This window comes from Condylura cristata, unplaced genomic scaffold (genome assembly GCF_000260355.1).
Source record: "Condylura cristata isolate star-nosed mole 26May11 unplaced genomic scaffold, ConCri1.0 scaffold00014, whole genome shotgun sequence".
Classification (NCBI taxonomy): domain Eukaryota; kingdom Metazoa; phylum Chordata; class Mammalia; order Eulipotyphla; family Talpidae; genus Condylura; species Condylura cristata.
Genome location: NW_004567115.1, coordinates 23,814,709 through 23,842,077, shown reverse-complemented (window position 1 = coordinate 23,842,077; position 27,369 = coordinate 23,814,709). Strand labels below are relative to the sequence as shown.

General features: G+C 39.1%; 1 protein-coding gene across 2 annotated transcripts; it reads right to left on the bottom strand.

The window, feature by feature from the left end:
* Positions 1-443: 443 nt before the first annotated feature.
* ASH2L (ash2 (absent, small, or homeotic)-like (Drosophila)) lies at positions 444-25,417 on the bottom strand. Of its 2 annotated transcripts, XM_012724981.1 has the most exons (17): positions 25,179-25,375; positions 24,443-24,509; positions 24,169-24,314; positions 22,315-22,403; positions 21,942-22,036; positions 17,983-18,078; positions 17,288-17,383; positions 15,524-15,599; positions 14,839-14,856; positions 13,347-13,440; positions 10,796-11,013; positions 6,451-6,618; positions 6,021-6,214; positions 3,870-3,962; positions 2,373-2,471; positions 1,273-1,332; positions 454-1,171 (listed from the first exon to the last, which is right to left on the bottom strand). In XM_012724981.1, exons 1-17 carry the CDS (start codon positions 25,364-25,366, stop codon positions 1,064-1,066), a joined length of 1,905 nt encoding a protein of 634 aa, XP_012580435.1. In that variant the 5' UTR covers positions 25,367-25,375; the 3' UTR covers positions 454-1,063. The 2 variants fall into 2 exon arrangements, with proteins under 2 accessions (XP_004682299.1, XP_012580435.1); XM_004682242.1 differs by lacking the exon at positions 14,839-14,856 and having other exon boundaries at positions 444-1,171; positions 25,179-25,417.
* Between the last annotated feature and the right edge of the window lie 1,952 nt (positions 25,418-27,369).

Genomic DNA, 27,369 nt, shown 5'->3' with positions numbered 1-27,369 from the left:
TGGTGCTAAGACTTAACCCCTTGCACCACTAGGGAGGCCACTCTCCCTGATGCATCATTAAATGATATTGATGTATCATTAAAGGAAGATAGGGAAGCCATAACAGGATCCCAAAGAAAGGATCATTCTTATTTTCCAAGTTTTAGTATTCTGAAAACTACCCTTAATCCAACTACTACGAAGGAATATAAGCAAGACAGGAAAACAATCTGCATGTACCAACGCACATGTTCAAAGTAAAGAGCAAGAGGAAAGTTAATAGTTTTTTTGAAACTCTTGCTCATTTCTTTAAGAAAAAGGGGGTGATGAGCTGAATGGTGAGAATGAAGTAAAAGGAACAGGTAGGTATACAAGCCAGAAATTGTCTCCTCCAATGTTGACTCCCCATGCTTTGCTTTGGATGTTGTCATGGAGAAACCTGAATGGTAAAAAAAGTGCCACACAAACTTGAAGACAAGTTTTATTTGGGAAGTTTCCAATTGTTAAATTGCAAGCAAGTTCTTTTGCACAATTACAGTTCTAGAGACTTCAGCATTTCAGAGATCCCAATGTTGAGAAGATTTCAAAACTAATGACAAAAACAAGCCCACACCAAAAAAAAAAGAGCTTTGGGGCTAGTTTTTAAATGTACGGCTACTGATTTCAGCTGTTCTCACAAACAGACCCACCAATTCCTTAAAAAAAAGGTGGGATGGAGTCAATGCCCACAGAAGGAAATGCCTTTAAATAAGTTAAATGGACAAGATTATTCAGTCCTTAGAAAATACAGTAGGAGACTAAGTCCCAGTTGGCGGGTTATGTGGCACAGCACCAGTTTCACAGGGAGCTCGTGGGAATCTAGGTCAGCAGTTATTAGCAAATGGCACACAAAATAAGAGCCGTCACCAGAAGTAGGGAGAGTATTAAAGGGAAGGCATTTTCCCAGACCACTCAGCCTTTAACTTACTAAAAGCAGAGGCTGTGATTTACAGCATCTTCTGGAGAACATTTACAACAGTCAAACAAAACCCTGCCTCCCCTGTATTATTCCCCAGAAAGTCCATGACTACAAAAAGGGCCCTGGTCAGGGTTCCCATGGGGGACTCCGCCTCCCATCCACTTCTGTTTCCACATGATATAAGACATCAGCCAGAGTGTGCTCTACCACAGCGCCCCAGCCCATGTCACTCATCTGGGGGAGGAACAAGAAACAGCAAATGAAGTGATTAGAATAACTATAGCAAGAAATAACAAAGATTTTAATAATGCACTTTTTTTTTTAATGTTACTCACAGGGCGGTAAGTGAGGTCCTTTGGGGGATACTTGAAGCATGGTCCAAAGTTAATGGAAACCTGGGATAAATTCAATTCAAGCAGAAGTGAAAGGTTAATTTGACATGGCAAATTTTAAATATAGTCATGCATTGAGGATATAACAGGAACAGATATTAATACTGCTAAAAGTGACTCAACATCCTAATGTCCATTTATCAAGAATTAAGAAAATTGTTAAAACAGACTTGTATTGGTTTTCTTTATAACCTAAAGATTTTCTTATTTTACTTCAATGATGGCTAAAACAGTGAAAGAAATACATGGAAACATCTAGGCATTAAGTTGTTTCTTTTTTTTTTTAAGTTTTATTATTACTTCTCTTGTTTGTGTTTTGTTAAGCATTAACATTTTTAAAAAAGATTTCTGTACCTATGCATACAGAAGTGGGGTACAGGCCAGAAGAGCAGGGGTAGTGAGAGGATTCACCAGAGACAGAGTGGGGAGCAGAACAGGCAGATTGACAACGTACACTGCTGGGGGAGCAGCAGGGCAAGACAGGAGAGGTCTGCTGCACCATGTGGGTCAGCTACCAGGCTGAGGATTGAACTCACGTTGCAGTGGCCTCAAATAGCCTCATAGTGCTGTTCCTTAAACTGTTAACACCACCAGGGAGGGCCCTAAGCATTAACTTTTCATCACTTTTTTAAAAAGACTAATGGTAGTTCTCCTCTTGTTGGGTCTTAATATATATATATATATGTGTGTGTGTGTATACATATATATATATGTGTGTGAAAAATATATATAAAAGCAGTAACTACTAACTAGTAATGGTAGGTAGGTCATTATGACATCCAATACCAGATTTATGTATGCACGCACACAGGCACACACACACACATCTTTTACACAATACTTTAAAGGAACTGTATGGGACACATTTATTGCATGCTTTTTACCTATCTAAGCAATACATGAAACAATATTGGAACAATAACAACATTCCCATCTCACTTCTAAGTTATTCACATTTCTTTCTAGAACATAATAATTCTTTCATCACAACCATCCTACTATTCCCTCAAACTCTGTTCACAGGATAAATAGATGATATTTACCGTGCAGCTCTTGTACAGGGAGATGGCCGGAAAGTAAACTCCTTCAAAAATATCTTTGTAAGCCACACCTTGATTGACACCATTTTTATAAAATATTATCTGAAACAAAAAACATGGAAAACATGGTTTTAGTTTAGATTTTAAAAACAGAATAAGGGCCTCTCTGATGCACAAAGGGTTCTCAGCACTATGGCTATCAGCAGCCACTGCAGCATGAGTTCGATCCCTGGCCAGAGAGCTAACCAGAAATCAAACCTCTCCTCTCTCTTCCATTGCTCCCCGCAGCAGTGTATTTCAGTCAACCTGCCTATTCTGCTCCCTATTCTGTCTCTGGTGAATCCTCTTAGAAAAGCTCAGTCAGAGAATCCTAGGACATAGTCCTAGAATAACACTTAGCTCATACATTAACAATAATGTTTTATATCTATACAGTACTTTAAATTTTTCCCAGAATTTACGTGCACTACCCTAATTAGTCTTCAGGTTGCTTTCTAAATTCCATGCGAAATATACCAGAGTTGTTTTTTTTTTTAATTTGTTTATAAAAGTAACTTGGTCTCCTGATTTCTTGAACTCTACCAGTTTATTTACTTGTCCTCTTCCCTCACATCAGGTTCTCACTTCTGCAATTCTACTTTGAAAATCTCTTTTGATCATCTGAATCAAAAAAAAAAAATTCTGAACTCTCATTTTCTTTGTCTTCTATCTCTCAAAATGATCCTGAGTATTCATTTAACCACGGTATATAAGACTTTTAAAAAAAAAGTTCCCTTTCCTTGAGTAACTTAGTCTCTGACTCTTTTTCCCAGCAATAGTTACCTTTTCTTTGGCTATATTTCCTGCATGCGCCTCAGAACTATTAACTGTTTCCTTTTCTTATTTTTTTTTCCCTAAAAACAAATGAAATCCAAGTTTATTTCTCCTATACCTGCTTCTATATTCTAGTCTAAGCTGCATCACTACATTTTTATAGGAAAATGTTTCCAACTTGGAAGGAATTTCCTTCTTCCTTTATCTGATCAAGTGTCACGATTCTCTGACTGTACTAAGACCTTGGGCACATTCCCAACAACGCTGGGAAAAGATGGTTGGGAAAGTTCTAGAGAACACCGAATGGACCGCTCACATCTGCTGCTCTGAGCCATACTGCAGGCTCCTCCACTATGCCTCCCAGTGTTCTTCCCTATTTGTACTTGACACCTTCTCTGATAAAAGATGTCTATCATTTGCTTCCTCAATCACGTAGATTTTCTAATTAGGCCACTGACTTTAACCCTTTTCCCTAGTGCTCCTGAACGAACCTAGTCATCCCTCAGTGGCAGCAAAGAAAGATGACACACACAGGGGCAGAGTGAGCATGCTTGACAGCAGCTGGGTTGCAGAGATTCCTTCACTCGCGTCCCCTTCCTTCACTCCATCCCCTCACTGTTATGACTAGGAGACAGGTCTGGATCTTCAGGGTCTTCTAATCCTGATGTTTTTATGATCATGACTCACCTCACTATGGGGAGTTGGCTTTAGGCTCTTCTCTGCTTTATCCACAAAGTCTTTTTCCTCAAAATACAAATAACTCTTGAACTTTATTAAAGCCTTGAAAACAGAGAAAAAGGGGGAAAAAAGAAACATCAGTTACATCATCACAAGATTATAAAAAAAAAGTCAGACTTACACCAGTAATGAGTTGGGTTCTGAATCAGAAATGAAAAATCTTTGCAGAATTTAGCTATCCTAGATTTTGAGCAACTATGTGCTTCTTCGAAAAAACCAGATGACAATTTTGCCAAACATTTTTTGGGAAAATGTTTGTTTCTGTGCAGAAACACATACATATAAACATATAGTCTCACAACAATGTCCATAAAAATAGCTACATGTATTTCATAAATAATTTTCTCAGTGAGAAAAATGCCATGATTACTGAGCCTAAAAATTCCTACTCCTAAAAACGTTTTGAGGTCCACTTCCTCTCCTTCTAGTTCCCTGCCTGTTTCTCCTATGATCTGAGTTACCTCTATCTTACTGGTTCCCAAGAATCTCTTTGACTACTTACTCGCAGGTAAGAATATGACATTACATTATCTGAATCTCAATTTCTACAGAAATTATCTATTTATCTTAAGCATGGTTAAAACAAAAAAACTGGACCTGCCTGGTGGCACAGTAGTTAGTAGTCTCAAGGCTATCAAGCTATCACCAGTCACTGTGGTACAAGTTCGATTCCTGGCCAGAGTTGACCCACATGGCACAGCAGACCTCTCCTGGTCCCCCTGCTTCTCCCCTCAGCAGCGTATTTCAGTAGATCTTGCCAGTTCTGCTCTCCACTCTGGCTCTGGTGAATCCTCTCACTACCTGCACCTCTAGCCCACACCCCTGTTCTTGTAAGTAAATAAATCTTAAAAAAAAAAAAAAAAAAAGACAAAAATTTCAAAGATATACAAGACCATAAAATGAAAACTATCATTCCCTCACACCATGCCCCTTTACTAATAGCAATCACTGTTGCAGTATTCTGAAGAAAGTCTAGGCATATATTAATAGATTGAAATTTAAAAGTACGCACATATATACAAGAAACAAAAAGGCATACAAGTGGTAGTATATTATACAATTCTGTTTTGTACCTTAATCACTCAATCTTCACTGGAGATCATTTTGTATCAGACCAAAGTGCTATAGAGCACATTAATAATATTCTACTGTATGGACATATTCTTAATAAATTACTAAATTAAAAACAAAATAATTTTATAATATAATTAAGAAAGTAAATAAACTTTTAAAATTCCTGTAATATCTGAAGTAACTGTAGTTCTCTGAGTACCCAAACCTAGGCATTAATGGAGTTTCACTTAAGGGTTCTAGATGGCATGCAGTGCAGCATGATACAATCAATAAAATAGGTGCTCAGATTGTTCATTAGAACAAATGTGGAGGATCTACATGATCCAATTTCCAGAGTTATCCTAAAGCTACAATAATCAAGACAGGTATGGACCTGGCTTAAGGATCAACAAAGAGTTTTCAAAAACAGTGCTCCAATTAGAATGTTCATATGGAAAAAAAAAATAGTATTAACATTGATCCCTATACTCCATGCCATCCACCAGAATTGAAAATTCAAAGTGGAGGGAGGGTTCTCCTGTGGCGCAACAGGTTAAAGCATAGCACTACAAAGATAGCTACAGCCACTTCAGCACGAGTTCGATCCCTGGCCAGGGAGGTGACCCACATGGCGCAGCAGACCTCTTCATGTCTTGCCCACTGCTCCCCTCAGCAATATATTTTGTCGATCTGCCTGTTCTGCTCCCCACTCTGTCTCTGCTGAATCCTCTCACCGCCCCTGCACCTCTGTCCTATACCCTAGTTTTGTATGCATAAATGAAAAAAAGAAAATTAAATTTAAAAAGATGGCTGAATTGATGAAGGGGTAAGTGGAGGAATGAATGGATTACATACTAATGATAAAATCTAGGTGCTAGGTATTTGGACAAACTGCTAAATTCTTTCAACTTTGTCATGTATGAAAATTTTCATAGGGAAATGGAAATAACAAGTGGTTGGTCGGCATCACAACGCACAGACCACAGTTGCTGGCACTGGCTGCCATAAGTCTTCAAACCCAGGAATCTCTCAAGAGAGCAAACTCACCTTATCTTTATAAGTATCAGGCAGTGACTTGGCCGTCTCTGTGTCTTCAGGGAGGTTGATATAAAATCCTAGGACATCTCCCTGTCCATAGCCAGAAGAGTAGTGTTTGCCGATAGATTGGTGGAACTTAGTCCCCTTTTTGCTCCGCCAAGAATAGCTAAATTTATCATAACCTAAGGGAGCCTGAAGGTTACCTGTCCCGATGAAAAAGATACAGTGGCAATCAGAGAACTGCTGAGATTCTACTCCTTTTATTTTCTCATCAATTTGTAAAACTGCCAACTCACAAGCAATTATAGAAATATTCCTAAGAGCTACAAACCAACAGAATTTTAAGTTCATAGTCCAATAAGCCCAAAGTCCTTAAGTTTAGTTAGATGATCTCTTCCTCTCTACTTGTGGCAACATCCATAGTCCAGCGCTAACTTACCTAATGGCTGGGACCAACCCAATCTGGCAGCAGTGTCTGGTGGCATCTCATCCACAGTGATTTCAAAGTACCAGGTGCCTTTCCGTACCCCATGAGAAGCCCGAACCATTGAGTAGCCCTTCTCTCCAACAACAGTCAGCCGGTCATCAGAGATCTTCAACTGGGGAGCTGCAGGGATGGAGATAAAAATGAAGACATAAAACTTACTGAGAAAACTGTCACAAAAACACGAGTCCCCATACTGTAGGAAAACAAAATATAAATCAGAAATATCAGGGCAGGAATATGAAATATTAATTCAGAATCCTAAACATCTCAATACGGATACAAAGAAAGAAGAAAAAGCAAGAAAGGTTCAAGATAATCTAGCTTTTTACTAAGCGTAATCATATTCAAGATGACAGGTTAAATAAGATTATAGTACCTATTCTCTAAAATAAAACAAATCAACTATAATCTGTTTGGATCCTAATTTTAATCATCCTCTAAGTACTTAACTTTTACTTTGAAACAATTTCATATTTCTGGCCCTCACAGGTTAAAGCACAGCACTACGAAGCTATCCACAGGCACTGCAGCACGAGTTCAATTCCCAGTCAGGGAGCTGACCACATGGCATGGCAGATCTCTCTTGGCCCGCCCACTGCTCCCCTGGGCAGTGTGTTTCAGTCAATCTGCTTGTTCTGCTCCACTCTATCTCTGGTGAATCTTCTCATACCCCGCACTTCTGGCCTGTACCTTGGTTCTTGTATTTACAGATGAATAAATCTTTAAAAAAAAAAAAAAAAGACTAGAGGTTGAGATTTACTTTTTAAAATTTCAGGAAAGAAATAAAAGGTCATACAAATGTAGCAAAGCCTTAAAAATTGTTAAAGTGTGGGTAAAAATTATAACGGAGAGTCACTGTACTGATCTCTCTACCTATGTGTAAGGCTGGATCTTACTTTAGTAAAGGCCATTTTTCAAGATAAGGGGACAACTGAACTGGAGGGGACACTATGACTTGGAAATGAAGGGGAAAAAATGACAAAAACTGGGAGAGCATTTCCAGAACTGTGCATTTTAAACAGTGTTTGCGATAGTCTGGAGTTGTTTGAAGCACTAAATTTAGATTCATTAGTTTTTATAAAGACCCTTATGATTAACAAAGTCCTTCTATAGATAAGTAGATAGTAAGCAGGGAAGGACACAGACTCACTTGACCTTTACAACTACCATCTCCTTTGTGCAGATGGAAAAGCTGATTATACAGCTGTTTACGAGCAGCAGAGCCTGCCTGAAACCCTGGCTGTATGCACACATGCACCCGCAATGGCTTTGGCACTGGACAAATACAATAATAACCTCCTGAAACAAATGTAACTTTCTTAGGTATGTGGCAAATTTTATCTTCTTAAATATGTCTTTACCTTTTCCTTAGTAATTCAATCCTAAAGTGGGCCTAAGCAAGGCAAACACTTATGATAAAAACAAGGTATTGGTTTACCCATCTCACAAATTACTTATTAATTCAAAAGGGAAAAGAGTAGCTTTACAGTGGATATACATGGTAGGCAGCACACCTAAGTCAAATGGTCAAAGTGAACATCACCAGTGGTAAGCCAACACCACGACTACCTGCCAGGCTGCAATACGAAGGACACAGCATCATTTCTGCAATATTCCTGCAAAGACGTACAGTATGAATCAAATCACAAAGAACAGAAAACCCAAACTGAAGATTAATTCTATTTTATAGAATAAATGACCACTGACATTCCAAAGTGTCAAGGACATGAAAGTATAGAAGAGATGGAGAAACTACTCCAGATTGAAGACTTGAGACAGAAGAGAGCAAATGGTCCTTACTAGGACCTTTTGCTAGACAGAAAGGGTATTAGTGGATAAAATGAAAACCTTGAATAGGATCTGATGATTAGATGGCAATGACCTCATTTTGATGGTTACATACTGGTTTCAAAAAAAAGTGAATGTTTAAAAAACAGCTGCTACTTCTTTGATCTCTTCCTTTCAAGAGCTAGAGCCTAATTTCTACTACACTTGAATGCAGGTTTAACTTGGCAGGTCACATCTAACAAATGAAGTAATAGTTTAGCTTCAAGAATAGGTCATAAAAAGTCCAATAAGCTCTTATTATTCTCTTGGATCACTCCTCTGGGAGAAGTTACCTGCCACGGATGAGGAAAAATTAGTCCATGGAGAGACCTACATGTTAAGAGTCTGAATCATCCTGACAGTCACATGCGTAAGTCACCCTGACAACATCCGCTAGTCCCTCTCAAGACTCAAGAGTCTGCAGCCCTCACTAAGAGCTCATGAGTTTTCCTGTATGGAGTTGCTTCCAGATTCCCAGCCTCAGAAACTGCAGATAATAATAACCATTTGTAGTTTTAGACTAAGTTTTGTGGTAATTTGGTATGTTTCACTAGACAGCTAACACAAGAAGGATCTCATTTTTAAGAAATATACTTAATAAAGTTCTAAAAGATGAAAAAGCATCAGAGCAACTTATTCTCAAATGACCTAGGAAAAGTTTTGCACTTTTTTTAACTACTTTTTTGTAATAAGTCTAAGATTAGATAAGTCAATATGGATATGAACCACATATTACATAATTAGTCAACTACTACTGACTTTAATAAGGTATAACAATGGCATGGTACTTAATGCTTTTAAAATCCTTGCTGAAGGTAAATATTTCAGTATTTATGCCTGAAATAACATGCTTCCTGAAATCTGCACTATAGTACAAAGAAAACAATAAAAATTTATGAGGTATAGATATCCAAACATGGTAACCTTAGTTAAATTCACTTTCATATTCTAAAGGGTACAGAATGCAATTTTTGAGTAAATGAATAAAATTATGCCATGTTATTAACAATTTTGCTTTACAAAAGAAAGTCATAAACACAGTCAAACTGACAAACTGTGAGAAGTAACTACATGTCAGAGATAAAGGGCTAAGGGCTAGTATTCCTCCTAACTGATAAAGGAACAAAGCACTAAAATCCTACCAGAAAAATGGATGGGAAAAACCACAAGCAGATAATTCAGAAGAGATAACGACTCTTTAACATGAAAAACTATACAAACTCAAACACAATACTGAGATATCCCATTTCTCACCTATAAGACTGGTAAAAATTAAAATAGCATACAACAAGCCCTCCCTGGTAGTGCAACACATTACAGCACTAGTAAGCTATCCTCAGCCACTGCAGCACAAGTTCGATTCCCAGCCAGGGAGGTGACCCACATGCCATGGCAGAGCTCTCCTGGCCCACCCATTGCTCCTTCAGCAGTGTATTTCGGTCAATTTGCCTGTCTTCTCCCCACTCTGTCTCTGGTGAATCTCACCCACCGCACCTCTGGCCTGTACCCCAGTTCTTGTATGTATGCATACATAGATAAATACATACACATAGTATACAACAAATTTAGTTTGTAAGGCTAAGGGGAAACAAATACTCCAGACTGCTGGTAGAAATGCAAGCCAATACAACCTTTCTGAAGGGAAATTTGGCAAAAGCTAGCAAAATGAATACAATAAGGATGATCTCTTTGAGCTGGTATGGAGTGACTTATAAGAAGCAAAATGCAAAAAGCCTATCTATAGCATGCTGCCTTTCATGTCCAAAAAGTGAAGATAAGAAGAAAATACATGAATCTGTTCCTTGTACAGAAGAAACATATAAAGAATAAACTAGAAACTAAACTGGCCCCTTATAAGACATTCATGGAGAAGAGGAGGGAATGAAAATGGGGTAGCAGGAATAAAGGGGATGACACTGAGTAAACCTTTCTGTGCAACTTTAATTCTGAAATCATGAACATTTCACATACCCTTGGCAAATTCTCCCCAAAACACACAGCGGCCCCCCCCCACCGAAATTTGTGAGAAAATTCAAAAAACACCATCAGGATGCATGACAAGCAATGAGTAAGGGACTACTGAAGACTGCAAGAGATGGAGAAATAACTACATGCAATGTGAGACCCTAAAAAAAAAGACATCTGTGGAAAATTTGGTGAAATTTAAATAGTTTTTAGTCTTACCAACAGTATTTACTGATCTTAATTTCATGGTTTTGATAATTATATAATAAATTGGTAACATTAGAAGCCTTGACAAGGGATATATATGGATTTATATATTATTATTTTTGTCACTTAAGTTCAAAAGTAATTCAAAAAAGTTTTATAACACACACCCAAGTGATCAGAAATGGGGAGACAGATTAATTGATAACAGACTATCATATATATCTAATTCTACCAGGGACAAAAACAATGAAAATAATACAAACACTGAATCGAACACAAACACTAAAACCTTACATACCTCGATCATGTAGGGCTAACAAAACCCGTTCATACAAGCAGGCTCTATATAGGTCTCCAGGAATTGGTTTTCCTGCCCAGCAGTCAAGTTCAAGCTTCTCAGGGTCAGGGGCATGCGGGTCGGGCTCAGCTAGAATATATCGGTAGCCATCTTTGTTAAATGGGTGTTCCAAAGGGTAGCCATGAGGGGGAAGGCGCTGAGCGGAAAACAAAGGGTCACTGCAGAAAGGGAAAAAAAAAATAGTAGTAAGAAATTAGAGTACTCTAGTTCAAGTCTTCAATTCTGTTATTTAAAAAAAGGGCTCTCTCATTTATAAGATTTTAACTAGAACACATGCAACTTCATAAATAGTGTTCATTAAACAAATAGATCACAATGCACTCATTACAGAAAGCAGGAAAACGCAAAGTATTAGCTTTATTTGTAAAGGTTTTATTTAAATTGCTCCAGTTTGTAGGAATTATGTATGAGTCAGCACATCATAGGGGAGAAAGATAAAAGGAACAGGGGTGATTTCCAGTAGTACTTTTATTATTATAAGCTAATGAACAGAAACCCAGTTACATCACTTAACTGTTGTCAGTCTAAACAAGACATGACCTGAATTTCAACACCTCAGTACTGAGCAAAGAGAGGAAGAGGTATGAGAGGAGAAAGCAGAAAGGTTAAGTAGAAGCACTAACATTCAAAACAGGTTTCCCTCTGATTTCCTCCCCTCCTTTCTCTAAGATACCTAAAGAAATCTTACTCCGTTGGCCAAAGTGCTATGCCCTGGGCTGTTTTTATAGTAACAAGTTTGCAAAACAGGATACCTGGTCTTGGGTTAGTTACCCCTCAAAGTGTTCAAAACTGGAGGGGAAATAGTGAGGCTTTCTCCCCAGCCATCTTGGTTCTTCCTCATCTCTTCATCTCTACCTTCTTACTTACAGGTCCAAAATTCATTTATCTATTAACAACAAAATCTAAACATTTCAAAAAAAAAACCCAACTTTTCCAAATTCATTCAACAGTGAGACCTAGACTTCACCAGGCTGCAAAAATTGACTTGAAATAGCCGTTTTGTGGTCTTGATCTCACCTTAAAAGGAAAATTTATATTTTTTGCCACAAAAATATTTCTTCCCAAGTTTTCGCTGGGGATGTTTTTTACTATGTCATATTATCCAATCCTAAATCTGAAATACCTTGAATTCAGAAACTCTCTTGGCCCCATTGAATTTTGAATAACAAAGTGAAGACCATTCTCTCGGTATCTTGGTGATCTCCTTAATCTGGTCTCAAAATTTTTAATTTCTGACTCCTAAGTTTGTCTACTTCAGCCTCAACCTCTCTCCTAAGTTCCAGGCTTAAACATGCAGCTACATACTCAGCATCTCTTCTTGAATGTCCAGATGCCTTCCGTGCCCCGTCTCTCTTCTTCCCTCTCTCTTTCCCATCTAGTTAACGGCAAATGTGCCCGTCAATTGCTTATGCCTGTGTTTTAGAGTCAACCTCGACAATCTAACAGATCACACCCAAATCAGGCAACAGATCCTGTGGCTCCTACCTAAGTGGGTAGGGAACAGACCACTTCTTCCCATCACCTCTGCCAATGCCCTGGTAACCTCTGCCTTAACCTCAGTGGTCTCCCACTGCACTCTCTGCTGATCTTACCCTCTCTTGCTTATTTGCACAGTGATCCTTTTGCACCACAGGTCAAATCATGTGACTAGTCCCCTCAAAACTTATTCTTCTCACACTCAGAATAAGAGCCACCGCCATTTTTCTTGGACACAAAGCCTTCCCACTCCTGCCCACCCCTCCCCTCCTCCTAACAGGCTTTCTAACCTTAGCTATCTAAGTTACTAGGGAATAGCGTGTCCCCCTTATCTGCAGGGGATACATTCCAAGACTCCCATTGAAAGCCTGAAACCAGATAGCACTGAAGCCTAAACAAACCATTTTAATACACATGTATATACCTACAATTTAATCTCTAAATTTGACACAGTAAGAGTAACAACAATAATAAAACAGAACAATTGTAAACTATGAACTGTAATAGCTTCCTGTAGAAATACCTTACTGTACATATTTTTAGACCCATGCTGACTGCAGGTAACTGAAATTAATGCAAGCTTAGAATAGAAAATTTAGCATGGAAGTTTTCGTAAGGTGAAAAACCAGAGTTGGCAGAAGGATTATCTCTCTTGCAGAAAACCAGGCCAACCTGACCCTCTGAAGCCATAAATTCTACACAACAAAACAAATTTGCACAAAGGAATCAATCCCACAAAGAACAATATTAAGGATACCCTATGCTCTGGCAAAATTCACTTGTCTTTTAAGATTGTGCCTGCCTGTGTCTATGCAGGTGTCTTGCCATGTCCTGTTGCAGAGACTTCACTGAACTCTTTCTCAGAGGGACCCAAGAATCCCAAACAAAACCCACAGTAAGTGAAATCACAGATAATGTGATGCTACTTTATTTTATAGCTCTTTTCCCTCAAATAGGCTTTGCTAGCACCAAAGACTGCTCAAACAGTGGTGAGTGGTATGGGCATTCTGCCCACCTCCGGGCCTTCTTGGTTGTCCCTGTGGTCCCTCCATCCTGCTGTTTGCGCTTAGCTCCTCTTCCCTTTCCACTGCTTCCTGCTGCAATTCCCCCTTTGAAAAAAAAAGGAGATCACTTTAGATGAGGTGTGGCAGAAACCAGTAAGACTTAACACTCCCAATTTGCATTTGTGTAACATCACAGGATTTCCTGCTCAAAAGCATATTCCCTGGATCTGAATGAATCTGCTGAGTGTCTCACAGTCCAGAATGCTGGGTTCTGGCGTAAGCTCGTGAACCTAGCACTGATGACACCTGTGTTGCATTTTCAACTTCTTTCCTCAATGACCTGCAAGCACTAGACCACTTTCTAAGGATGTGACACAAATGCATTTTCACTCATTCAGATTCCAAATACACCTGGCTAAAAATGATTGCATGGATAAAGTATTTTTCCATCCAAATCAACACACATCCATAAAGAGAGAATACCCTTGCTATAAATGAATGCTCACTTTGCTTGAACTATACAACATAGTCCATAAGCATGATAAAGGCACAATATTTGCTAAAGCACTTAACTTGACTATCCAACAAGACAAAAGTACATCAAACATAGAAAACAAAAACAGGAATATTAAAAAGGTGTTTCTCTCCAGTGTTGGTAGGCAGCCACTGTGATTGTTCATGACACAGACTTTGAGTGAACAATTTTCTCAGTGATTAAGGTTAAACCAATGCCTAAAATTTGGATTAGACAAACCTAGCTTGTAGAGGAGTAAATATCAATAGATAATTTACATGTTTTATACCAAAAAATTTTAGCTGTATAGAAGACCACAAGGAATACTACCTTATGGATTTCTGAGATAGACACTTTGAAATTTTTGTCCAATTCTGTCATTACTCACAACTAGCATGTATTTCTCTCTTCCAGAAAATGTCCCTGAACTGCAGGAAAACACCTTTATGTAAACAATTGCAGAGAGTACTGTGTCTTACTTTGGGGCAAGCTTGGAAATTACCAGCAGTTCAGCTGTAATAAAAAAGGATCAAGACATGGAAGGCAGGTCATATTCTGCATATACAGGACCAGATTTATACAGAACTTACTTCTAGGAACACACCAAGTATCAGCTTCATAGAAGTTTATTGTTGCAACATTAATATCTCTAGTTTGAGCTCATCAAAAAAAAGGTATCTTAAACAAGATACCTTTATTGTTGTTTTCATTTTAATCATTTCGAGAGAACTTTTAGGTTTCCTTGAACAAAACAAGCACTACCAAGTGAATGGCTGGTCGTGTTAGGCAGAATATGATAACATACAAGCTTTTAATTGCTACAATTAAACTGAAACTACTGTTTCATATCAAGTGCTAGTGCCACCATTTTCACAATGCTTTAAATTTTAATTCAGTTTTAGCTTCTACCACAACTCAGCAAAAAGCATTTTCCAAACCACAAAATACTTAAGTCTGAGAGGCTGAAAGAAGACAGAGGAGGAATTCACCTCCAAAAGAGGCTCCACCTGTAAGAACAGAAGTGGCACCATGTTTTGGTCAAATTTTAACAATAAGAGAGGGAAAAGTGGTGTAAAAAGATACACTTGGTTATTTCCACCCCATCTTAGAATCTTAGTAACAAGTGGAAATGATAATTTAAAAGCTACCATCCAAAGACAAGTTAATGATGCCATGTATCAGGTGAATAGTTAGCTACCACCCACGAAACCTCAACTCTTCATTAGATTACCATTAGTAAGGAGGAGCATACCTGCTATTAGATAGTTACATATAGAACATGCAGAAATGCTATTATGTGAGTAAGCTGAAATTTCAGAGCATAAAGAATCAGAATTGAGACTAAGAAGTTATATTAAATTATGAAGTTAAATTAAGAAAGTAGAGAACAACTTCATCGAAATTAAGCGTGAGAACACAATTGGGGAGTGTACAAAAACATTAAATCTGACCTTTAAATTGTGCCTTGTTTTGTGCTAAATTTGTTTCACTAAGACCAAACACTGGTTTAAAGTGAAAAAGTGCTCTTCTATTATCATCTGTCAAATTCTTGTCTAGCTCTTGAACATTGAGTTCATATTTTAAAGCATCTTCGTAAGTATCCAGTAAAGAGGCACATTCATTTAGATTCAATAGCTTGTAACTATTTCATCAATAAGAAATTAAAACACTCACCATTGAGATTCCCACTGGTAGAGACAGCACTGCTTTGTTTTTGGTTGTCATAAGCAGGACCAATGTTACTAAGATCCTGAAGGTAAAAACATCCAATTTAAAAGGGAAGATATATAATCAAATCAATTGGTCAATGCCCAAATCTAAGAAAACTTCTAAGGAACTGAAATTGATGGGGTTAACTTGCAGGGGTCCCAAACTTGGATGCTTCAGGGATTTTGTTAAGGATTAAAGTGGTTTAAGAATGATAATGGCAAGTCACAGTGAGCTGAGGGCCAGAGGTAAACCAGAATGCCTAAACCCCATTTCCTTAGCTTTCTATGAGAAACTTGGCTTAATGGAGGGATGTGTGTGTGTGTGTGTGTGTGTGTGTGTGTGTGTGTGTGTGTATAAAACTGGGATGTCGGCCAGAGGGGTGTGTGTGTAAAACTGGGCTGTCGGCCCGAAGGGTGTGTGTGAGTGTGTGTGTGTAGAACTGGGGAGTAGGCCAGGTGTGCAGTGTGGGCTAGAGAACTCACCAGAGACAAGAGTGGGAAACAAAACAGTTGGATTTTACTGAAATATACTGCTAAGAGGAGCAGCGGGTGGTCAGGAGAGGTCTCCTGGGCCATATGTGGGTTACCTCCTGGACTAGGGATCAAATTCAGGCCGTAATGGTGATAGACCTAAGACATAATCCTTAGGGGACCAGGGAGGCCCAGATCTTTCGCTTTACATGAAAGTACAAGAATCTGAATTTCTTTGTAAAATCTTGAATTTTTCAATGACAAATAAAATATCTGAAGACATAATTCAAAGACCTGAAATAGGGTCTCCCAAGTCTCAGCACTATTAAGCTATTGCCAGCCACTTCAGCACTGAGTTCAATCCCAGGCCAGCGAGCTGACCCTCATGGTGAAGCAGACCTCTCCTGTCTTGTCCACTATGCTCCTCTGCCATGTATTTCAGTAAATCCACCTGTTCTGCTCCCCACTATCTCTGGTAAATCCTCTCTCTCTCCCCCCCACCTCTGTCCTAGACCCTAGTTCTTATATGCATAAATACCTTTTTATAAAAAAGCATTATGGCCCTTCCTGGTGGCACAAAGGATTAGGACGCAGCACTACAAACTGGCTGCAGCAACTTCAGCGTGAGTTCGATCCCCCACCCTGGAGATAACCCACATGGCCCAGCAGACCTCTCTTGACCCGCCCACTGCTCCCCTCAGCAGTGTACTTCGTCCATCTGCCTGCCTGTCCTGCTCCCCACTGTTTCTGGTGAATCCTCTCACTGCCCCTGCTCCTCTGGCTTATACTCCAGTTCTGTTTACATAAATAAATATATTTTTTTAATTTTTTCCTTCATGTTATGCTAGCTATACAACAAGAATTCTTCACAACAATGAGTATTATCAAAAGCAAAATTTAAGATGAAAGGAAAATTACAAATAACATGACAAAATTATAAAAGAAATAATCCAAGCAGACTTGATTAGGTGCGAATAACAGTAATTGTTACAGGTCAGCCAAACAAACAGTAGTAGTAAAAAATTGGGAAGACCTAACATCCTGGGGAAGAGCCGGAACTAAAACACTACTCTCCTATTTAAAATGTTTAAAGTGGTTCTTTCTTTCCATACCTCACAGTAATTGTTTATTTGGAAACCATCAAGTCCTGGGCATGTAATGGCAGTGTGATATGTGGTGAATACACAAAATGTGAAGAAAACCTGAGTCCTCAAGATGACTTAAAACCAAAAGGGGAACATAAAATGTATGAATGTACCTGATCCAAAAGTCCAAATTTGGGGTAATCTTCTTCTGGGTCCTTACTCCCAGGATCAGGGTGTTCCTTTACCAAGAAGACATCTCTTTCTTTACTCTAAAAGAAACAGTGTTTTTAGTATTACTAGAAATTTCATATTTAAATGATCAACCACCAACTCCACAATCAAATGCTAGGTATAATCTCCAAAAGGATATTATCAGTTTTTACTGTATGATTAAAAAACACATCACCATCAAAAAATTCAAACAGAAACACTTAAGGAGAGAAGCAAAACCCTTCACCTTCACCTCAGACATGAGCACTATTAACAGCTTGACAATGATTTTCCCAGGTGCTTTTAATGGCAATAATATTCAGAATAAATGTTTGCTTTTTCTTTTAAAATCAGAAAAAAAAAAAAAAAAGGCCTCTAACTTCAATATAAAATTATATTTGCAAAGGTTTCAGTGTCACATATATACATACTACCCTGGAAGATGCTCACTAAGACCAATGTGGAATACACTGATTTTGTGCCTGGAAATTATTAAAATGTACAATTAGCATTACTTTACATTCATCAATATTTAATACTAAGTTGTTCTCATTTTCTTAATCATTACATTATTTTCAGGGAGACTAAACAGAATTTAATTCTTACAAGATAAACTGGTCTTCTAAATGTCAAGTCTGATTGGTTTTTATCTACTTACCATTGTTTTAACAATGTTATTTGGCCAAGTCATTTTTCCAGGTCTCTGTCTGGTTGTCATGCACTCCCAATATTTATCAATAAATGGTATGATATCCTAATTGTTAAAACAAAATATGTTAAGGATTTTATAGTTGCTTTCAAAGCTATGCTCACAGAAAAGGAAAGAAAACTGCAGGATTTTCAGACCTTTGTCAGAATCAAGAGAAAAATCTATCATCTTCTAATTATTGAACAAAGACATAGTGTTTTATTGTGTGTTGTCTGCTGATAATTCACGTTTTACAAATGAAAGTTGTGGCAACTCTGTATCAAGCAAGTGCACTACTGCCATTTTTCTAACAGCTCAGAAAATTGGTATTTTCTGACATTTACTTATTTTTTAATTAAGGTATGAATGCTATTTTCTAGACACAATGGTATGGCTAACTTAATAGACTGCAGTCTTGTTAAGCATAATTTTTATATGCACAGGAAAACCAAAAAAGTTCACATGATTTTTTTATTGCGGTATTTGCTTTTTGCAATTTCCTGCTGGTCTGGAACTATAGCTGCAGTATCCGTAGGCATGTCTATACATCCATGCAAACATGTGGATTGTGGGGAATTTCAAACACGCACATAAAATCTAGCCACACACAGCTTACATCCCAGTTAAAGGGAAAAGATTTACCCCATTCTCTTGGTTGCCACATGAAAAAGAGTGCTTGTGTTATTCTCTCTCCTAAACGCCTATTTCTCTACCAGTTTGAGATATCTCCACCTGCACAACCCAAAGGACCTCACACTTTATTCTCAAACTGAGACTAAAACTGAATTCTGTATCTTACAGGTCTGCTCTGCTGATTTCTATTCTTGTTCTTAATACTTAAAATTACCTATCACCAGAATCGTAAGGTAGACACACTACAGAGTCATCCTTGATTATTCTCTCACAAACTTCACATTTAAATGGCCACCACATGATTTTTAAATTTCAGAAATTTCTCACCAATCAGCTTTCTTACTATCCTACTTTTTAACTGTGGTCCTCTCAGTTCTGCACTGAATGATTAAAATAATATCTGAGTTTGATCTTCTGGCATCAACTTTTCTCCACTCCAGACCATCTTCCACAGTCCACTGAATTAAGAGTCCACAACTGGGTTGGAGCATAGCACTGTGAGGCTGGCCTAGGCCACTTCAGCGCCAGTTTGATTCCCAGTTCTGGAGGTGATCCAGGCACAGCAGACTTCTCCTGTCTCGCCCACTGCTCCCCTCAGCAGTATACTTTGTCCATCTGCCTGTTCTGATCCCCACTCTGTCTCTGGTGAATCCTCTCACTACCCCTGCACCTCTGGCCTGTGCCCCAGTTCTATATTCATTAAAAAAGAAAAGAAAAAAAAAATCACAAAAATTAAAAAAAAAAAAATCCCAAACTTTACTAAAAGGAACAAGGTTGAGTCAGGAAAGTGTAAGAAAATCCTGGAATAATTTCTTGTCCCAGAAAGTAAGCACAAAAACTAATAAGGATATATCAAAAGATTTCAGGAGCTAGCCTGATAGGGCTGATCTGGAACAATCTGAACTTCAGAAACCCAGAAATCCAATAACAGACACTAAAAATCCACAAATCCAAAGTGATATTTTAAAAAGAAAAGAATAGTGGAAGGGCCCTCCCTGGTGGCGCAGTGGGTTAAAGCACAGCACTGAGAATCTAAAGCCGCTTCCACATGAGTTCCATTCCCGCCTGCCCTGGAGGTGACCACATGGCATGGCAGACCTCTCCTGACCCGCCCGCTGCTCCCCTCAGTAGTGTACTTCGTGGATCTGCCTGTTCTGTTCCCCATTCTGTCTCTGGTGGAGCCTCTCACCACCCCTGAGCCTCTGGCCTATACCCCAGTTCTGTGTACACAAATAAATAAATCTTTAAAAAAAAATAAAAAGGATAGTGGGAAGGAGAAACATTTTACAGTAAGAATTGTACCCAATAAATGTGTTCTGTTTTACAATGACCACTCTATCAACGTATCCCAGTTAGGATAATAAATGGTTGCTAAAATCACTATTTGAAAGAGTGAGGAAGACAGGCATTCACACAGTTTCAAATTATCACTGCATGGTTTACTTAATTACAAAGAAAAAAAGGTCTCTTTACAATGGCGAAATCTGGAAGCTAATTCCTCTCTAACTAAGAAATCAAATTTAGGATCCACAATAATAAAGCAAACAGTAGCTTATACTTATTGATGCATTATACTTTTCATGATGCCATCAAAAAAGCCCATGAACTAACTACATGATACTCTTACCAAAAATGTTTAACCTGAACCTATGTATGAGGAAATAATCAGATAAACGCAAATTAAGAAGGCATCATGCTAAACAACTGTCAAGGCTTTTCAAATTTTCAAACATATAGCAGACAAAAAAAAACAAACAAACAAACAAATAAAAGAACTTATCTTAAATTACATGCAAGAAACAATTCAACTAAACGTATGACCCTTGATCACACCCTGGATGGAGGAAAAGCTATGAAGATATTTAGGCAACAATAGTTGAGAAAATATAAATACATACTTTATACCTAAAACTCCCAAATAGTTGTATTGCTTCAACATTAAATATTATTAGTATGATCAACATATAGTGGTTATGAGGAAATATTGGATAAAGCATAATTAGCTGCAATTTTGCCTCAGACAACTTAAGGCGATATAAACATAGATAGAGGAGGGTTAAAGCAAAAGTAGCAAAATTTTTAATTTGCAAACAAAGTAAGTGAACAGATGTTCGTCATATTTTAATTTTCCCTATGTTTAAAAAATTCAAAATAATAATTTATGGGGGAAAAAAAGTTTTAAAAAATGTAGTCACAGGGCTTCCCTGGGAGCCTAGGGGTTAAGTCTCAGAGCTTTCACCACTAGGGTTTTAGCAAGATCCCCAGCCAGGGAATTAACCTGCATGTGGTACAGCAGACCTCTCCTGTCCTGACTACTGCTTCCCTTGTAGGTACATTTCAGTAAATCCAGCTGTTCTGCTCCCCACTCTGTCTCTGGTGAATTCTCTCACCCCCACGCACCTCTGGCCTACACCCCATTCTTCTATGCTAAAAAGGAAAAAAAAATAGATGGTTTCTAGTATTCAAATAATAGTAAGTTTAAAATGTAGTCAAGCATGCTTTTATTTGAAGTACTTTTAACGTGGAAGAAAAAAAGAAAAGGGGGACCCTTTGCTAACTCCTCCAGTTTACAGGATTAAGTCCAGGTTTTGTTAGTAGAAAAGGGTCTTGCCAGCCAGTCTGATCCTGAATTACTGTTTCACTATATAGTCTATATCAAATTATAGGTAAAAATCACACGGTATAAAATCTATTCTGTGGAGCAACACTAGCATTGACTACAGTATAAAGTATCACTGAGTAAAGGGAAAAGACCTGAGAGTAAGCAATATATGGTGACACATTTGCTTCATTTTTAAATAGGAATTTATACGAGGTCACAATGGAGACCTCACTGTTTTAAACTTCACTTAATTTTTACATTCTTTACCATGAACCATAGAAAAGACTCACTGGAGGGCAAGAAGTGAGTCCATACTTCAGTCATGCGGTTTTCTAGTTTAATAATGACAATTCTTCTTGATAATAAAAGACATATATAAACTGACATCCTTCCCATCTAACAAAATCTAACATTGACCAAAGTAGTTCAACTAAGGTGGCAAGGTCCAACTTAAGATCTGCCCACTTATTATAGAATAGACAAACTGTTGCTTTCTCCAGGTCCACCAAAACTATTAAGGATTAATTCTACTGATAGCAAAGTCAAGTGACAAAGTATACAGTGTAGGAAATTAGTATATACCATATGAGATAAAATCAAGTAAGCACTGAATCGACAGTTATCTATCCAACAAAACTGGGGGGAAAGCACTTGCTAAAGAATGCAATAACAATTACATTAATTCCATCTCTACCTTATCTTTGGAGAACATGGTTTTTGGATGTTCATCCTGTGTTCGGGACTGCCATGTTAAGTTGGCCAAAGCACTAAGGCACATTTCTTTCAAATCTATCAAAAACAAAAAGGAAGAACAAGTTACCTATAGTCCTATATGCCCAACACCAAAAAAATATTCAAATAGATGACCCATAAATTAACAACGATAGCAGCAAAAAAGTAGAGTCCTCGTTTGATCTAATATGGACAAAAGCCAACTAGTCATAACTAAACCCCAATGTAATTTTATCAACTACCAGGCAAAAATCTCATTCTGTAAAGCTCGAATTCCCTTTCTTTTCCAGCTAACTGGAGGACAATCATTTTGCAATCCTCTAATTTGTTCTTACTTGCTTGCTTCCGCAGGAAATAAGTATTCCCACTATGGTGGCACACATTGCAGTGAAAACTGTAGTTGGTCATGAAAGGTAGACAGGACCTATAGAGGAGACAAACTGCATTTTAGTGATGTTCTGAACTCATACTTCTTTGTGAGAAGTAAATCAACAGAAGTCCTTCCTTCTCAGTTAGATTAAAATGGTAACATATCAAACTTAGCACCAAACCAACCTTGTATTTTCACAAATACTAGGATTTGTCTGTCATAAAAATAATTTATATATCATAGTGGATAAATTAGCATCTGAAGGTTCTCACTGGTGCCTAGACCAGGACAGTTTATTATAGTTTCTGAGCACCTTAGAAGAGTATGCCAGTTATAAGGAAGATAGTTATCACTTTAAAATCTTTAAGCAGGGCCTCCCTAGTGACACAGGAATTAAAGTCTCAGCACTATCAAGCTATTACCAGCCACTGCAGCCTGAGTTGGATCCCCGAACAGGGAGTTAACACACATGGAGCAGCAAATCTCTCGCGTCTCGCCTGTTGCTCTGCTTTGCAACTGGTAGTTCAGTAAAATCTATCTGTTCCACTCTCTACTCCGTCTCTGATGAATCTTCTCACCCTACCCCCACACTTCTGGCCTACAATCCAGTTCTTCTATACAATCAAATCAATAAACTTTAAATATTTCCATTAAATAGCTTTTAATGTCTTTAAAAAAAAAGATTATTTATACATACAGAACTGGGGTACAGGCCAGAGGTACATGGGCAGGGACAGGATTCACCAGAGAAAGAGTGGGGAGCAGAACAGGCTGACTGATGAAGTACACTGCTGAGGAGAGCAGTGGGCAGGTCAGGAGAGGTCTGCTGCACCATGTGGATCATCTCCCAGGCCAGAGATCAAACTTGCACTGAAGCGGCTGCCACTAGCTTGCAATGCTGCGTCCTAGCCTATTGTGCCACCACGGAGGGCCCAATATCTTTTAATGTCTTTTTTAAAGTGTGGATACTATTATTGGAAGGGACAGACAGAATATAAAAAGATTAATTTTAAAAAATATTATTTCAAACACATAGGTTTGCTAAGACTCAGGAGATCTAAAGGGAGTAAGTTAGGAGTCAAAAAGGGAAAAAAAAAAGGCTCAGGCTAGAAGAGGTACTAGTACTAATCATCTCAAATTTTTGACAACAGTTTTTCTGCCATCTACACCAATTGTTCCCCCCAAATCCGCAACACCCAATACAAGCTTTATATGTTTAATATGTTCATATTTTTAAAATGTTTAATAATGCTTTGTAACTGCAAAATTTTATCTTCCAACCATGTCATTAGCTTAAAATCATGAATATCTATCAGTATGTCTATTACACCTGTGCCTTCAGGGACTACATTAACAGGTTCAAAGTACTAAAACAATTTCCGATTAAAATGATCCCTGGCCTCCCTGTTGGCATGAGGGGTTAAGTGTCAGTACCATGACAATATGAGCGGCCACTGCGGCATTAAGTTTGATCTCTGGCCAGGAAGCTGACCCACATGGCACAGCAGACCTCTTCTGTCTCACCTGCTACTTCCCTCAGCAACTATTACGGTAAATCTGCCCGTTCTCCCCACTGTCTCTGGTGAGTGATGAATCCTATCAAGCCCTGCCCCCTACACTTCTAGACTACACCCCAGCTTTATATGCATATATAAATCTTTAAAATAATAAAATTATTCCAATTCCTACTACTTATTAAACAAGAAATAGGAAATAAAAAATGAGGCATTTACATTGGCCTCAAACTAACTTCTCACCTGCTGATAATGTTGAGATATTTTACATAGTAAGTTTTACAAAGACTACATAAAATACTCACGAGGTATCTATGCCAAAGGTATCTGCAGTGAACCATTTTGTACATATCCCACACTGCAGCTCTACCTCTCCCAACTGTCGGCCATTCTCTTCATCCACAGAGCCTGCTTGAGTATCCATCACCTCTGCAGTCTCCCCAGCACCTTCCTGTGTCCACGGAGCAATGGGAGAATCAAGTTAGTTAACGCCATTGTATTTCTGATTTGCTTAAAGTCTCAAAAAAAAAAAAAAAAGCCAAACATTTGGCTTGCAAACATTCAAAAACAAATACTTACTAGTGTATCTTTTCCATTAGCAGATTCTGTCTCCAAACCACCACTTACATCAACCAAGTTTGCCTCCCTAGAAGATCAATGAAAAGCACTCCTTTAATGATTTTCAAGAGCGACTAAATTCAAAACACCTGTTTCCAAAGATGCATATTGCACAGCTGAGATTCACACGCCCAGCGCTTTTTCAGTGGCCTGTTCCCTATCTAGATGCTCAGAGTTTGGAAGAATGGGGCCGGACTGACAGGCTGACAGACAGCTCTACACAGGATGGGCTGGACAGCTCTAAACAGGATGGGCTGGGGGGGGCGCGGGGAGGGTTGTTGGAAGAAGCAACTCTCCTACTCTACTTTCATAGTGACAGTCACTGCTTCCAAACTGGCGATGCAAAGTGGAATAAGTCTTCTCTAGGGTACTTCAGTGGTTGCCACTAGCAGAGGGAGCTACCAGTCCTCTGCTCAGGTAAAGGGCCAGAGATAACAACCTTGGCTCTCAAAGACTTGAAAGGTGAGGAAAGGGGCGTAGTCTGGGTTACAGCTCACAAGGTAAGCCAGGCGACACTACGACACTACTGTCCTGAGCAGGCACGTCAGAACCAGCAAGGTGTCAGAACCAGCAAGGTGAGCCGTTGACTAGGGGTCTAGATTCGGGAGGGCAGGGATGAGGGCGCTGGGAAGTCGCAAGATTCTGAGAGGGGCGGGCCTCCCTCCCCAAGCCCTCCTCGAGCAGCAGGACCTCTTACCCGCCTTCGGCCTCTCCGGAATTGGACTCAGCTGCTGGAGCAGCAGATGTCCCCTCTCCAGCCGGAGCGGCTGCTACCGAGACCACCGGCTTTGTCTCCCCTTCTTCCCCAGATGTTGCATTTGTGGCCGCTGCTGGAGCAGATCCTGCACCCACCCCCGGTCCCGGTCCGGTTCCCGCCGCCGCCATCACTGCAGCCTTCCAGACTTCTCGCGAGAATACCCGGGCCCCTCGCGAGAGTTGCTGATTGGCCCGTAATCTTCAAGTAGGAAAGGCCTTTCGTGGGGCCACTGCTGCCGCGCTGAGTGTGCGCTGCAGGCCCAGTTTAAGGTCAGGTGGGCGGGCCTGTGGGCTGGGCCTCCGGGTTCAAACGCCAGAAGCTGGACTAGGTGTAGACGCGGGATGGTGGGCGAGGGGCATGGCCGCAAGTTGGTTCGTAGGACCCACTTCATGTCGGGGAGATGGGGAGCGAGTTCTTGGCCACGACTGGAAATCACCGCACTAATAAAGAGCCTTGAAAGACTGACTAACGGGCTTTGAGCGCGGCTGCGGCGTGCTTTGCAAACACATTCCTCACCATTTCTTTTTGAGTAGTTGGCATTGAGTAGTTGGCAGACATCAAGTAAATCACTGCCATGGATTTTTTAAGTTTTGATTAACAATGCAAATGTTTACAGTCCACCTGAAATCCTCTGCAATTTACTCAATTTACAATGATGGGCTTTTAAAGATCACTAATTTAGAACAATGTATTTCAAATTTCATGATCACACCTCTCACATTATACATTTTGCAATGTGACCTGGTGGTATGCACACTGCAGCGTGGTTTTCAATGAAGTTTCTAAAACAGTCAACACTTTGGATTGCATTTTTTTTTAACTACCTGTAATGATGCCCTAAATTGAATTGACTACTTCAGCAGTTTGAAAAACTAATGTAGCACTGTTGCAAAGGGCCATGTAGTCTGGAAACTGAACCCTGGGCAACACCTACTTTTAAATGAGGGTCATGCATGATTTTAGTAGAATGGTGGCAGAATCCACATCATAATAGACTGGGAAGTGGAGGATGAAAGTAGACATAGCTGTGTGGACAAATCTTCCTAGTTCTTTTCCAAGGCATTCTCTTTCTACAAAAGAAAAACCTGATTCACATGGCAAGATGTCCACACTTGTCAAATCCTTGTTTTTATGAGAAATGGTCCCTAAGCAAATGTTTGCTCTTAAAAGAATGAGTGGATAATAACTGGAAGGGATTCATCAGGGCTGGGGAATAGCCTGATGAAACAATTTCATTCATCACTAGGGAGCCAGAGGTTAAAATATTAGAGATGGCGATTGAAAGTGGATGGAGGAGCTGAGTCCACTGGTAAAGATGGAGAAGTTAGACTTGATGGCAGGGAGGGAACCTATTCATTTCCAGAGACTACACGGAAGAAGGATGTAATCAGAATTTTTTTGTAGGTATGTTAAGGGGAACTGGGAAAATACAGGTAGCCAGCCAGTAGGGGTCTGGCTGAACTGAGATTGCATCATCTGTTGTGGCTCCAATTTATATCTCCCTGTTTCCTTCTGACAGCACTGATCTACATAAGATACCAAAGATAAATGGAAACATTTGTCTGCGTTTTCAGTTTTGCCAGATGGGTAGACTAAGGACCAGGAAAAAAACAATCCCAGATGATAGTGAGAAAGCAATCAGATTAAAAAGAGCATGAACTAAGAAATGAATGGAGGAAACTCAGCTTCCAGAAGTTCAGATGAGAAATGGAATAATGAAAAGTTGAGGTTAGAGAACTTTTGAGATTCAGGATTCTAAATTATTTCCTCTCTCATCCCCACATTCAGTTTAGTTCTGAGCATGCAGGCAAGGCCAAATTAGAACCAGCCCTAATTTCTGGGATTGGGAAACGAAGTATCCACCAAACTGATCACCTTCTCAAAAGTAAGATGAATTAAAATCATTAAGAGAGCACTAGATTTGGAGGTTTTGAGCAAGGGTAGTCAAAGGAAACTAATTTTCAGAAACTCCTCTTTCTGACCCCAGCAGAGAACTACCTGGTCAGAAAGCTGACTCGCTCAAACAGCAGGGTAAATTATTCCCTTATTCTTAAAACATAGTATTTAGAAGTTCACAATTGGTATTCCTGAGTGAAGTGATTTCAATAACTACTTTTCCCTAGTTTACTAC

Bases quoted from the DNA above. Each gene is read 5' to 3' on its own strand.
- ASH2L (XM_012724981.1), bottom strand. From the start codon at position 25,366: ATGGCGGCGGCGGGAACCGGACCGGGACCGGGGGTGGGTGCAGGATCT. The intron at 18,079-21,941 runs GTAGAGATGGAA...TTTAACAATTAG, and splicing joins CCATGTTCTCCAAAGATAAG to GATATCATACCATTTATTGA. The intron at 1,333-2,372 runs GTAAATATCATC...AATTTATCCCAG, and splicing joins CCCTGTACAAGAGCTGCACG to GTTTCCATTAACTTTGGACC.